This window comes from Rhinolophus hipposideros (assembly GCF_964194185.1).
Source record: "Rhinolophus hipposideros genome assembly, chromosome: 5".
Classification (NCBI taxonomy): domain Eukaryota; kingdom Metazoa; phylum Chordata; class Mammalia; order Chiroptera; family Rhinolophidae; genus Rhinolophus; species Rhinolophus hipposideros.
The window spans coordinates 39,105,398-39,119,187 of record NC_138051.1 but is presented as its reverse complement, the minus strand read 5'-3'; the positions used below and the strand labels follow the sequence as shown (position 1 = coordinate 39,119,187).

The 13,790-nt window shown below is 38.5% G+C and overlaps 2 protein-coding genes across 8 annotated transcripts in view; both read left to right on the top strand.

Annotated features, from left to right (window-relative positions):
- Positions 1 to 5,995, top strand: part of TMEM87A (transmembrane protein 87A) — a 38,151-nt gene extending 32,156 nt beyond the window's left edge. For 3 of the 5 annotated variants that reach the window (XM_081049234.1, XM_081049235.1, XM_081049233.1), the window contains exons 16-20: positions 584 to 657; positions 1,418 to 1,479; positions 2,006 to 2,061; positions 2,612 to 2,642; positions 3,856 to 5,995. In XM_081049234.1, the coding sequence (XP_080905360.1) occupies positions 584 to 657; positions 1,418 to 1,479; positions 2,006 to 2,061; positions 2,612 to 2,642; positions 3,856 to 3,897 (265 nt within the window). In that variant the 3' untranslated portion in view covers positions 3,898 to 5,995. The remainder of the gene's footprint in view (positions 1 to 583; positions 658 to 1,417; positions 1,480 to 2,005; positions 2,062 to 2,611; positions 2,643 to 3,855) is intronic. The other 2 variants (XM_081049237.1, XM_081049236.1) reach the window with 2 other exon arrangements.
- Positions 5,996 to 6,707: 712 nt separating this feature from the next.
- The window catches only part of VPS39 (VPS39 subunit of HOPS complex), a 41,340-nt gene continuing 34,257 nt past the window's right edge, over positions 6,708 to 13,790 (top strand). Inside the window, exons 1-2 of one of the 3 annotated variants that reach the window (XM_081049218.1) lie at positions 6,708 to 6,947; positions 13,596 to 13,661. In XM_081049218.1, the coding sequence (XP_080905344.1) occupies positions 6,875 to 6,947; positions 13,596 to 13,661 (139 nt within the window). In that variant the 5' untranslated portion in view covers positions 6,708 to 6,874. Of the gene's footprint in view, positions 6,948 to 13,579; positions 13,662 to 13,790 lie in introns of all 3 variants that reach the window. The other 2 variants (XM_081049217.1, XM_081049219.1) reach the window with 2 other exon arrangements.

Here is a 13,790-nt window from a genome sequence, read left to right as displayed (position 1 = left end):
TTCGAAGCTAAAGCGTTCTAGGAATTAATTACCTATCAGGCAGCTGCTTTGCTGAGTCTCTTGGAAGTTGTGAAGGAAAGATATCTGAGATGTACCAGATTAGGCCTCATCTTTTCAGTTCCCCACATGGAAACTGAGATTTTAAATTACGAGAGTTTACTTACTTCTGTGTGATACCTATGTTTGTAAATGAACATTTATTGAATGCTTACTACGTGTCAGGTATTATTCTAAGCACTTTTTGAAATGGCTTATTTTCTTTTGACAGAAGACCTCTATGAGTAATGTTCTGTTATCCCCGTTTACAGATGGGAAAACTGGGGCACAGGGAACTTGTCTAAAGACACAGGGAATATGTGGCTGAGCCTGCACTCATAAATATGATACTGTCCTCCTTCTCACTTGCTAATATAGGCAATTGAGAGCTTTCTGAAGGGGAAGAATTATTTTATTATTCAACAAACAGATATTTTGGATGGTCATAAATGGCAATTTCAATAATTAGTCCTGTAAAATCCAGATAGTGTAGCAACTTTTGTAGTTTTCTAATTTTTCCCCGTCTGTTCTACCTTTGTTCTGTCAGGTTTGCCTTTTCACCATTGTCTGAGGAAGAGGAGGATGATGAACAGAAGGAACCTATGTTGAAAGAAAGCTTTGGTAGTGATAAAACTCACCTTTTATTTGTTCTTTAAATATTGTTTGCTGGCTTTTGGAAATAGAGTAAAGCAAGTACAGTTGATCCTGAACAACATGGGTATTAGGGGCTCTGACCTCCCATGCAGTTGAAAATCTGTGTATAACTTTTGACTCCTCTCAAAACCTAAATACTAATAGCCTACTATTGACTGGAAGGAAGCCTTACGAAGCCTTACGAAAACAGTTGATTAAGAAGTATTTTGTATATTATATGTATTATATGCTGTATTACAATTAAGCTAGAGAAAAGATAATATTTTAAAAATCATAAAGAAGAGAAAATATATTTACTGTGTTTATTGAAAAAAATCCACATATAAGTGCACATGTACAGTTCAAACACTTGTTCCAGGGTCAACTGTATAACATTTTGAGTATCAAAATCAAGATACTTCAATATAAACACATTGTTTATTATTTTATAACTGTCCTTCCTCAGTTTGGTATGTGGTAAAGTTAGGGAGAAGCAAAAATAAAGGTATGAATCTTAAGATGACACTATGGTAAGTTCAGTAAATAATTGCACATTAAATGTCCATTTTGCTTACTAGAAATGAACTAAAAATTTGGCTTTGAACTTCCCAGCATAAATACAAAGATGGAGAAACAATTGTTGTATAATTCAGTGTCAGTAAGCTTAAAATAAATCTGTAAATCCATTTTTGCAATCATTGCTGGTCCATTGACATAGTTAACCAATCTCTTTTTTTTCCTTCTTCAGAAGGAATGAAAATGAGAAGTACTAAACAAGAACCAAATGGAAACACTAAAGTAAACAAAGCAGTAAGTATGACTTCTTTTCTTTCCTGTTTGCTCTGTTTTCCCGCTCAGCAGTAATGTACAGGCCTTAATGATTTTCTTTACCTATGCTGTAATTAAGCCTACTTTTATGAATTCTTTAATATATATTGTATTTACATTTTAAAAACAGGCAGCAAGTGATTCTGTTTAGGACCCATTAATCTTTAACTGATGGTTTGGCACTATGTCCTGAAAAGATACCAGACTAGTCTCATGGTTCTGTTTAATGATTTTCGTCAGTGAAGTTGTAGCCTCATTGATAACCTAAGGTCTTTTTGCTAATAAAGAATGAGATTTTTTTTTTTTAGTCAGATTTTTTTTTTTGAATTGTGAATTCACTCTACATTTTAATTATTTGATTTTTCTGTTAGCAGTCCCATTTATTATGTGAATATACTATTTCAGAGTGACAAAAGATTAAATTAAAAAATTTTGAGACCTCTTTAAATTTTTGCTTGAAATATTATTTTATTCATTTTAGCAACAATTGGTACTTGTGTGTTTCTAGCAGGAAGATGATTTGAAGTGGGTAGAAGAGAATGTTCCTTCTTCTGTGACAGATGTGTAAGTCTGAATCATTACAAAAATCTTATTTCAAAGTTAGTATTACTTTTATTATTTTAATGAATGAACTGACGAATATACTAAGAGAATATAATACTTGTAGTTAACTTTAGAAATGTAAGATTAAATTACTTAAAAAAATAATTAAAAGTGTTAAAAAGATGTTAAACAATGAAAGATTAGGAATGATATACAAAGAAAAGTAATCAAGATCATTCGATGACATTTCTGCTTAGAAAAATTTAGCTGTAGATCTTCAAAATCAATGGGATAAGTCTTTTGGAATTTTTGAGTTCCTTTCTATGGCTGTCATTTTATTAAACATTGGTCCTATTACAATGCAGAACATGTTTTTTTCTATTCAATTCCAGGAACTTTGCTTCTTTCTTTTGTATTTGCTTTCCCCCTCCACCTGAAAGCCATTAATGAGATGCAAATCTTAGATAATTATACAAAAAAGCTTTAAATCGAAATATTATTCCACTGTCCTTTATGAACCACTTAACGGTTTTATTTTACATTATTCAATTTGGTATTTTTCTCTCTGTAGAGCACTTCCAGCCCTTCTGGATTCAGATGAGGTTAGTAATCAAATCATGTGCATGAACTGTGGGTCTGGTGACTTAATAGAGAGTCTATAATCCTCTCTTCAGGGAGATTTTATTTATTTGACTCAGTAAGAGTATCACTGAAAAAGGATGAGAATAGACATTTATTAGAACTCAAGTATTCACGAATGTTTTCTTTACATGTCCCCCTTTTCCAAAGTTATATGGTCAGACTTGAGAATGTCTTTGTTTAAATTAAATAATAAATACGATACTGTCCTGCTTTCTGATTTGTCTTAAGATATTCAGATTTAACCTTTATCTAATTTAAGCAAAAATAATGAAGAAAAGTATTGAGAAAGGAGTATAGTAGACCAAAGCAAGATATTTAAGTTACTACCATTTAGTGTTACTAATGTCACTATCCTCTTCAGATATTAAAGATTAAAGTTATTACCTGTAATTTTTATGTTGATTTTTAATTCTTTAATATACCTCTACACAGTTCATCTAGAAAGCTTCACAATAAAGTCTTGGGAACTAGTTCTGGATACATTCTGAATATAAGGTTATTCTAGAGTCTCTTATTTCAGAAAGCATTGGGGACGCCTCACAAAATTGTGGTGAAAAACACATAAAATGACCATCCTAATGATTCTCAAGTGCAAAGTGTTAACTATATGTACATTGTTATGTAACAGATCTCTAGAACTTTTTCATCAATATAATTTTAATCAGTATATAATATTTTACTATATAATATTCACTATATGGATATATACCATACTGTGTTTACACAATCCCATATTTTTGGACACTTAAGTCTTTCTAGTATTTTGTTCAAATTCCGAGTGTTACCATAGAAATGCTTGTGGCTAACTCTGCCCACATACTTGACTATTTCTTCAACTTAAATTTCTGAATCAGATACATATTTTTTATCAAAGTTTAATCTTAAGTAAACATTTGTTTAATTATCTTAATTGTCTCTAAAACATACAATTTGTTTTGATTTGTGGTTTGATGTCTGAAAGTCTAGAGATTTTGATTCAGTTGAATTTTGTGTGGGGCCTGGATATCTCTTTTAAAATTTTCTTAGATGGTTAGGAATCATTGCTCTAAATATTTAATGAACTTAAACAAGTACTTGTGGAAAATGTATGTGTGCATGATCTATGTAGAAGGTATTTGGAATGTAGACCATTTAAAATTAATGTACTTAAAATAAACCTTTTTTTCCCCCTAGGAACGAATGATCACACACTTTGAAAGGTCCAAAATGGAGTAAAGAATGGGAGGCTGTGCAGTTGAAGATGGTTAGTGTCTGGGAAGAGATCAGCTTCTGTGTCAGTCTTCTACACTACTCCATGGGATTAAAGGAGGAAATGACATCTGATCTGTTCTTTGATCTTTGTGCATGGGAGCTGGCGAGAGGTGTCAGAACAAGGAGAACATGTTACTGAAAACAAGTTCATAGGATGAGAAAAATCTACAAGTTTCTTAATTTACAACATTGATGCCCCTTTCCCTCCCACACCCTGACATGGATGTTTATGCAACTTCTGTGTGTTGTTCCTGAACCTTCTATAATATTTAAATTGTTTAATCTGTCAAACTAAAAAGTTTAACATCTTCTAAAGAACTGCGGCATCAACACTATAATATGTAATCTCCAGGAGCAACTGCCTGTGATTTTTATTTATTTAGGGAGTTACATAGGTGATTGGGGAAATTGCTAATGATCTTTCCGTTTCCTGAGAAGCCAAGGTTACATCTTGCAGAGATAGTTTTGAGGGGGGGGGGGAAGAAAAAAGAGTCCTTCTGACTTAAAGAGCCATGGTTCTAGCAATGATTAAAAGAAAGAAAATAAAAAGGGAGAGAAAGAAACTGTTACAGTGTAATTCAGATCATTTAAAAAAGCAAAATCAAGTGCAATTTTGTTTACAAATGGTGTATATTAAAGATTTTTCTATTTCAGATGTACTTTAGAGAGAAATATTAGCTTAACTCTTTTGACATCTGCTATTGTGACAGATCCCGTTGCTGGCAATGTGGTGCACACTCCAGAACTTGTAACTACTGTTTTGTAAGCCTCCAAGGCAGCATTGAGTCCTAGGCAGTGCTTTGTTGCCTTCATGCCATGCACTGGCTGTTGCACTAGATGCACAAGAGGCACTCTAAGTGCTGGTGAGTGAGCGCCCTGCTAAGAACTAGAATTCTTCAGAAGCAGGAGCTAATACAAAGGAAACAGGTCCTTCTGGCTTAATTTAAACAGTTTTTTTTTTTTGCATGAAGTAGTGTGGAGGCCCTGGACTGCTGCTCATTCTGTAGGATTGACTGTTCTTGTATCTGGTGTTGGTTTAGAGACTGTTTGTAAGAGACATCACAAGGTGATGGGATTCATTTGAAGCACTATTTCTGTTTTAATGGTTTTGTCCACTTTTCCCTTCCCAAGAGTTTTGTTCTACATAGAAAGTTCATGCCATTTTTTAATATAAAAAATTTTAACAAAATAATGTGTTTCTCTCTTTTTTTCAAACTTTCTCTAAAGATCCTTCTTTCTCCCATGGGAGATTTTCCTTCTATGGTTTTTATTCTGTATCATCTGTTGAAACCAATGGCCCACATGACCACGATCTTCACTAACTCATACTGATGTGAAAGTGTTTCCATTTATGTAACATTTTTCTGTAGCTGTTTGCTGTCGTGATTTAAAAAAAAAAAATCACCTAAGGAACCTTATTAGGAATTAACTATATTCTCAGATTAACCTTTTGCTAAAGGCTGGTATAACTGTTGTACGCTTGTGTTCTTCCATACTGAAACTTAGCAAAGGAATGATAGTCATAATGCTGCAGGGTAGCTGGTTAAATAGTTTTTGAGGCTGGTTAGATGTCTACTTGGGACTAGGAAAAAAAAAAACAACTCGTGTTAAGCAGGAGTATGTAGGACAAATTCTGTAGCCTGGGACCTGATAATTCTTTCTATTTCTTACTACTTATGTTACTATGAATGTATATACTGTATCATTTTTTCTGAACAGGTTCAGAAGGCATTTATAGTATTACATTATTTTAGTCTTGGTCCTTGGGCCTGGAACTACCTGGTATTAGACCTTCTTCCAGCATAGCAACTAATTGTAAAATGTCAAGGTGTTCCCAGTTTCTATGGTAAAAATCAAACAGCACAAGATTTGTTTAGCAATTTCTGTGGTTTTTACTTCTTGAAAATATTTGATTATCAGGAACAGCATTTGGTAAAGATGGAACAATATTTCTCATTTACAGATGAAGAAACAGACATTGTATAAAAATAGTGACCAGGGCGTTTTTTTGCTTCATACCATAAATTCACCTTTTTTAAATATATTTATTTTGCTTTAAACCAAAATGCTTACTTTTATGACATAGCTGGGTTTTTTTTGTTGTTGCTTTTTTGGGGGGTGGGGGGAAATTGCCAGATACACATCATCCTTGCTTGTGGTTCTCTCAAGTGCCTGGACTCACCTGGGGGACTTATTAGAACAGGCTGCTGGACACCTCCCATCCCGCCCCTACCTCCTGCAGTTTCTGATTCAGTAGGGCTAGAACGAGGCCTGAGACTTTCTTTGTATTTCTAGTAAGTTCCCAGGATGCTGCTGCTGCTGCTGGCCTAGGGACCCCCTTTTGAGAACCACTGGCCTGGAACCTTTAAACGCCAGGGTAAAGCTGGGATGACGATGGTAGTACGAAAACTACCATTTACCGAGTGCTCCGTGTGGCAGGCGTTGCTGGGCTCTCACAACACTGCCACTTTGCAGACAAGGAAATTTAAGTCCTCTGGAGATTAAATTTTTTAAACGTCACAGCGAATTTCCTAAATGGCAGATCTCCATCACGGGTCTGACGCCAGAGCCTGAATTCTTACACCACCACGCCACACTGCGTAAAACAGTTCTAAGATAAAGATATTTTCCTCTCCGTGTTAATCCGATGGCTGCTCGGACTCCCCTACGGAGAAACTCCGGGTCTAGGGTGAAATGGAGACCCCAAGCATCGGTGCGTTCCTTGAAGGTGCGTTGGGAGCAGGGGCGGAAGGGGCGGGACTTCGGCTGCGGAAGGGGTGGGCTTAGGCAGCAGGAAGTTCGGCGTTGTTGGCTCTGTTGTGGAAGGGCCTGCAGTTGGGGTCCTTGGCCGGATTCTGGGCGGCCGTCTTCTTCTCTGGGTTCTGGCCGCGAGCCCGGCCACACTCAGGGTGAGACTGTCGAGGCGACGTTGCTCGTCGCCATGCACGACGCCTTCGAGCCGGTGCCGATCTTAGAAAAGCTACCTCTGCAGATCGACTGTCTGGCTGCCTGGGGTGAGCAGAAATACCGAGGGGCTGAGGCGGGGGAAGGGGACCGGCGTTTGGCTGGATGCGCTTCTGTCGGACGCTGTCGAAGAGTGCCCTGGGATGAAGGAGTGCAAAGCATTGCAGACGGCGAGGACGGTGGGGCCGTTTTGGCGATACCTCGGGACCCAGGCATTTTAGGGACGTTCCGCCTGCCCTTGTTCTTGGTGCAGAGTTGGAAGTTGAGTTTTCCTTCTTCATTGTACTCAGCTTTGGCTCATTTCGATTCCCAAGAAGTCTTTAGTGTGGAGGCACAAGCAGTGGAAAGTATACAGCTTATCAGGGACGTGAACTTACCCAGATGATTGTGTTGCACTGATTTTGGGGGGAGTGGATGATGACGGGGGGTGGGGGATTGAACTAGTTGACACCATATGCCTTTTACCCCCTTGGTGATGAATCATTAATCGTTCACTTCTCGTTATTGGAGGTAACTCACGTTGTTGTTACTCTAAACTCTTAATCTAGCCCAGTGGTGGATTGCCTTATATTCAAAGTGCCCAGGTTACCTAACTGTAGGTCAGGAGCATGACTCCAGGCTGTCATGAAATCGAACCCATAAAAACTTGCATAGTCCTCTCCGGAGTGGCCAGTGCAGAAAGCAGGGTCAGGCCCCTTTTATTTCTAGTACACTCCAGAATACAAAAGGGTTCAGGGGTCTACACCTTGACTCAACTAGGAACATTATGCCCCTATCGATGAGTAATTGTGCCTAACAGCCACCAAAGACCACACAAGTAATTTCAGTATTTCCTGATAATGTCCAGGGACTAGAAATCCAGGGCCTTAAAAAAGTGGCTCAGGACCCTTCATCAGATCTCATACTGAGCTAAGTACTGGTGATGCACCTAGTGGAATCTCGGTGGTGGCTGGCATGTTGTGCAGCAGCTGTGGACAGTGCCACCCAGTCAGCAGAGTTCTTCAGGGCCTCTTCTTTAGGGTGCTTCCCCGACAGATCTTCATGTTAATGTGCCCCCCTTCTGCCTTTAGCAGCCTTGGGCCTCTTTGAAAATCACACCTCCACAGTAAACTGTCCTAGTCCTTTGGGTTAAGGAGAGAATCCTGCTTCCTCCAGATTGCTCAAGAAAGCCTCCATTTTCTGTCATTAAATACTCTCAGTAAGAATTAAAAATAGAGGAGAAATTTTTTTTTTGAAATGAAAGACCTGACACCACACAAAAAGGGACTGAATTCCCCTATTTCTTCATCAAATATGTGTTATGTCTACATGGACTAGTCTCTCTGCTAGGGACAGGAATACAAAGAAGAAAAAGACACAGTGCCTGTGCTTCTAGGACACACGGGGGGACAAAGACATAAACCAATTATGATACATAATAAATGATACTAGGGTCATATGCTGCCTATTAGGGAAACATGGAGGAGGGGTACCTAACTCTGCCTAGGACATATGCTTCTGAAAAGGATGGGTGCAGCTGCTTACAGCACTTTGCATAGCTTGTCACATGCTTGACTCGTACCCTGTGGGATTAGCAGTACACCTATCTCAGCCTCTGTCACCAACTCCACGTGGTTACAGTAGAGTTCCTGTATCTGTGCTTTTCAGGAAGACAGTTTTGAAATGGTAGGTAGCCTTTAGCCTGCCTTGATCTCACTAAACAAATGCCCATTGCTTCCTAGGATGCTGTGGTAAGTATTGGGCTGCAAGAGGCCATTTATCACCTCCTGCCTCAAAACTACTTTATTCTTAGACTTTAGCAGCATTAAATACTGCTCTTTCTAGTCGTTCCTCCTTTTACCTGTAGTTCATCCAGGAACCTCCAGGAGCCAGATCACGCAGGGCCAGACAACATTTGGGCTGGAAAATGTCTTGAGACACCATAATGTGTCTCCTGGGAAATGGAAATGAGGATACTAATGATGATGATTCTCCCTAACCTCCAGTGTTGTAGAATGCAGCTGCCTTTTCAGCATCTTCATTTGGATGTCTAGTAGCATGGCCAGAACAGTTCTTGACGATTACACTCTCCCCAAACACGCCTGTCCCTCCGTGTCCCACATCTCAGCAAACAGCATTTCTGTTTACCCACCTGGCTAAGGCTGAAAACCTTGGAATAATTCTGGACTTCTCTTTTTATCTTATACGTCACATCCAATCCATCAGCAAATCTTGTCTGCGTCACCTCCAGAATAAATCTAGAATCCAATCATTACTTTCTATCTCCACTTTTTCTACTCTTGATGAAGCCACTGTTCTCTCTTATCTGAATTATTGTAGTAGTCTTCTGACCGATCACCTTGTGTTTGCTATCCACGTAGTATTTTATCCACGTAGAAGTAGAGTGATCCTTTGAAAACTTAATCTAATCACATTTCTTCTCTGCTCAAAACCCTTCAGTAGCTTCCCATCATTGCTAGAATATGTTCCAAAGTCCTTACCGTGGCTGGCTAAACCTAACATGATCGGACCTCTGGTTACTTCCCTGACTTCATCTCCTATGCTCTTACCCCTTGTGCCTTTCTGGTCACATGATCTAGTCACATGGTCTTCTTTGTTCCATGAACACACAAAGCACATACCTACCTCAGGGCCTTTGCACTTGCTGTTTCCTCTGCCTGGCACTCGCTTGCCCTAGGTATTTCATGGCTCATTCTTCATTTCATTCAGGTCTCTGCTGAAATGTCACCTAAATCAGCAAGACCTTCCCTGGTTACCTGTATTAAAGAGAATGCCACATCCACCAAATATGCTATTCTCTTACTCAAGCCTTATCTTTCTTCTTAACATGCATTGCCACCTAATGCTATTTTATATATTATTATTCTCTCCCTCACTCTATATTAGAATATAAATTCCTTCAGAGTAGGGCCTTTGTTTTGTATATTCTTTATTTGCAGTGCCTAGTACAGTTCCTGACTCATAATAGGTATTCATTAAATATTTGTTTAATTAACTAATAATGATATTAATAGTAATAGTTTTCATTTATTGAGTACTAATCACATTGAGCTTTTATAGAATAATAACTCCATTTTGCAGAGGAAGAACCTGAGAATTTAAATAAATTTTTCAAGGTTCCATATTCAGTAAATCATGTTTGATTCTAGAGCCTGGTTTCCAAACTTTAATGTATATTCAGAGCCTGTAAAAAGAAATGCAGATTTGTGTGTGTGTGTGTGTGTGTGTGTGTGTATCTATGTGTATATACACAATTATATTTGCTTATATCATCCAAAGAAACAATGGAAAGATAAATCAAAAATTACCAAAATGGTTATCTGTAGTGGAAGGGAGAGAGCAGGGTGGAGTGCACAAGGATGAAAGCTTGACTTCTCACAATTTTAGCTTTGGAACTACATAAATGTCTCCTATAAAGAAAAATTTAAATTAAAAAAATGCAAATTTCAGGGCACCACCTCTGACTCTCATTGAGTCAGAGAGAGTCTCTGGGAGCGGGGCTCGGGAATGTGCCTTTTTAATAAGTCCCAGTGATTCTGCTGTGGCTCATCAGGGGCTTATGCTTTGAGAAACACTGGTCTTTGCCCTATGACCCAAAGAAGGGAAGTGACCCCCAGCTTACTCCCTGCAGTGGCCAGCACTGGGCCAGGAATGGAATTGTTTATCACATGAGGTTGGACTGGGTTGCGCTGCTGGACAGAGTTTCAGTAGGGTAATTATGAGCAAGAGAGCCCAGCCTTACTCACTTCCCAGGAGGGATCAGGTCCAGCCTTGTGGTTCAGGATTAGTTCGCCAGGAATTTTCAAGGGCTGGCTCTCATTTGTGGATGTGTGTGTTACTTATTTGTGTAGGGTGTTCCACTTGCTGATACGCACTGCTGAGTCTCAGAAGGGGCTGTTTACCCGGTGTTGTGCCTGCTCTGCAGGCTTCTCAGTCTGTGTTTTGCATACACGGCTGTGTTACATGATACATGCCATAGAACGTGGAGGCCCCATGTGGGTCAGGTCCTCGGCCGGCCACCTGAGCCCCCACTGATTTCTGTCACCAAAGCGAGCCTCTTCAGAGTTCTGTGCCGTTACCTGGTTGATGTGCTGTTTTTCCTTACAAGTTTGAGGATTAGGAATGAGTATGTGTATGATGCTTTTAGTATTTAAAAGAAAGTTGTTACAATACTTAGCATATATAATAAATGCATTTTCCCTCAGCACCTCCAATTGAAATCTTGAAAGCGGTCAAATAAAATTTCAATTACAAGTTAAAAAATAAATTGCAGTGAACCGATCTGATTCCATTTGCTGACCAATAGAGTAGACGTTTGATAAGAAACATCTGTTGGCAAATACACATCTCAGTAGAAATGGACAATGGACTCTCAAATGTCATGGTTATGAGCTTGACTTCATATTTTGGTAGTGCAGCTTCCTGAGGATTTAAGCCCCCGTGTGGCAGCATCAGAAATCCGCTCTAAGGTAACTGGTGGCAAACATGGAAGGACATGTAGAGTGAGTCCAATTGAGAGCAGCACAAGCGTCCGTGGAGCGACTGGGTGAGGGCTGTTGGGAGATACCTTGTAGAGGTAAAATTGATAGGCTTTGCAGACCTGGGTGGAAGATGGGGCTCTTAAAAGAGATAAAAAGAGATAAAAACTGGGAGGGGTTAGAGGGCACAGTGGAGAGGGAAGGATAGGGAAGGTGGTGAACATTGTATTGGCCCTTTGGTTATAGATTTTTATGTATGTTAGAAGTGAATTTTTTATGTATGTTAGAAATGAATTTTTATTAAAAAAAAATTCCACTTCAGTTTGTTTGTATCTGAAATATTGCTGAGTGTCCCAAAAATCAACTTTAATATTACCAATTGCTCGATAACAGTGATATCTGTAAGTAGAGTTCTAAACAAAACCTTTTACAAAGCAAGCGTTGTGAATTGAATTCTTTTTGCCACGTTCTGCTCCAACATGAATCTCCAGCATTCCCTTAGAGCTAGTGTTATTTCTGATTTCCACTAATGGAATTAAGAGCACACACAGTGTCTTCCTTTCTGTGTCCTGCCTTTGCTTTAAAATGCAAACCAAAAGAAGACAGAATTACTATCTTTTTCTAGAAGACTAAGAGCATCAACCTGGAGAAAATGTTCCTGGGGTCGTTCCTGACGTGTTTTTATAAATATAACCACTGCCTTCCAGATAGCCTCTGGCCATCACCCATTTTTTGACATGGGATGCCTTAGTAAGTGCATCAAAGCACGGGGTTCTGACTCTTTTACATACATCTTACTACATGTGTGACTCCTGAAGGCCTCAACTTCCTCACCTATAAAATGGGGATTTATGGATATGTTTCAAAGGATAGTTGTGAGGATTAGTGAAATAACATGATATGTGCTTAGCATTTCCTGGAACACCGTGCATGCTTGATAGAGTTTATCTGTTTGTACTATTATCCAGTATTTTATTTTGCAAAGGATCAAGAGAGTTTGTGAAAGGATTGATTGATCTTTATGTTACAGCATCAGAAAGCTGAGGAAGTATCTGTATGAGCTTAACTTCTTTTAATGAGTTACTATAGATCTGTCAGGGTAATTATTTAAACCCTTTCAGAATCACTTTACTTTTTAGTGTAGACCAATGTCTCCTAAAATGCGGTCCTTGAACCACGAACATCAACATTACCTAGGAACCTGTTCCCCTAAAAAGAAATCACGCACCCATTAATATTTACTCCCCATTTCCCCCCAAGCCCACCAACCCTAGGCAACCACTAAGCTTTCTGTCTCTATAGATTTGCCTGTTCTGGACATTTCATGTAAATAGAATCATAGAGCATGTAGCCTTTTTTGTCTGGCTTCTTTTGTTTAGCATAATGTCAGGTTCATCTCGGTTGTAGCATGCATCAGCACTTCTTTTCTTTTAATAGCTGGCTAATATTCCATTATATGGTAGGCCACATTTTGTTTATCCATTCATCAGCTGATGGACATTTGGGTTGTTTCCACCTTTTGGCTATTACAAACAATGCTGTTAATGAACATTTGTGTACAAGTATTTGTGTGGATATATGTTTTCATTTCTCTTGTGTGTATATGCCCAGGGATGGAAATGTCAGGTCATATGGTAATTCTGTGTTTAATCTTTTAAGGAACTGCCAGACTGTTTTTCTAAAGCAACTGCACCATTTTATATTCCTGCCAACAATGTATGAGTTCCAGTTTCTTCACATCTTTGTTAATACTTGTTATTATCTGCTAGACCATCTTTTGAGATAATGAATTTTGTAAGCTTAATATGCTGTGGTACTTCTTATTTTCTCTAAAGTAAAATCATTAAATCTTCAAAGGATGCCTTTTAGTTATTTCTGAGCTCAGATACCTAGTTTCATGTTTATATTATCCATTTTATGATTTTATAAATGTTCATCATATTTTTGGTTAGTTTAATTTTGAAACAACGAAGCCAGAGACATTCTTTAATTCTCTAGTCTGTCTGGCCTACTAATTGTTGAATAAATACTTCTTTGAGTGGTTAATTCTCAAACGTTTCTTGACTATAAACATTCTTTAGCTTTGGAAAACACCTGCTATCAAAAGCATCTCATTTTCTTGACTCTTTGATTCTGATTACAATCTCCAGATAAACCAGATAAAGAAACAGGGTCTCACTAAAGCTGACTAACTTTTCTCACAGCTCTTTTCTTTTCCAGAGGAATGGCTTCTTGTTGGAACCAAGCAAGGACATCTTCTTCTGTATAGGATTCGGAAGGACGTAGGTAAGTGACAATTTTCCACAACCGAGAAAAACATGCAAAAAAATTTTTTGGTAGTTGACTAGTATACAACTGTGAAATTAGTGATGCCTGGGCTATTAAAAGAGTGATGGGGGTTGGGAGTAGCACTCA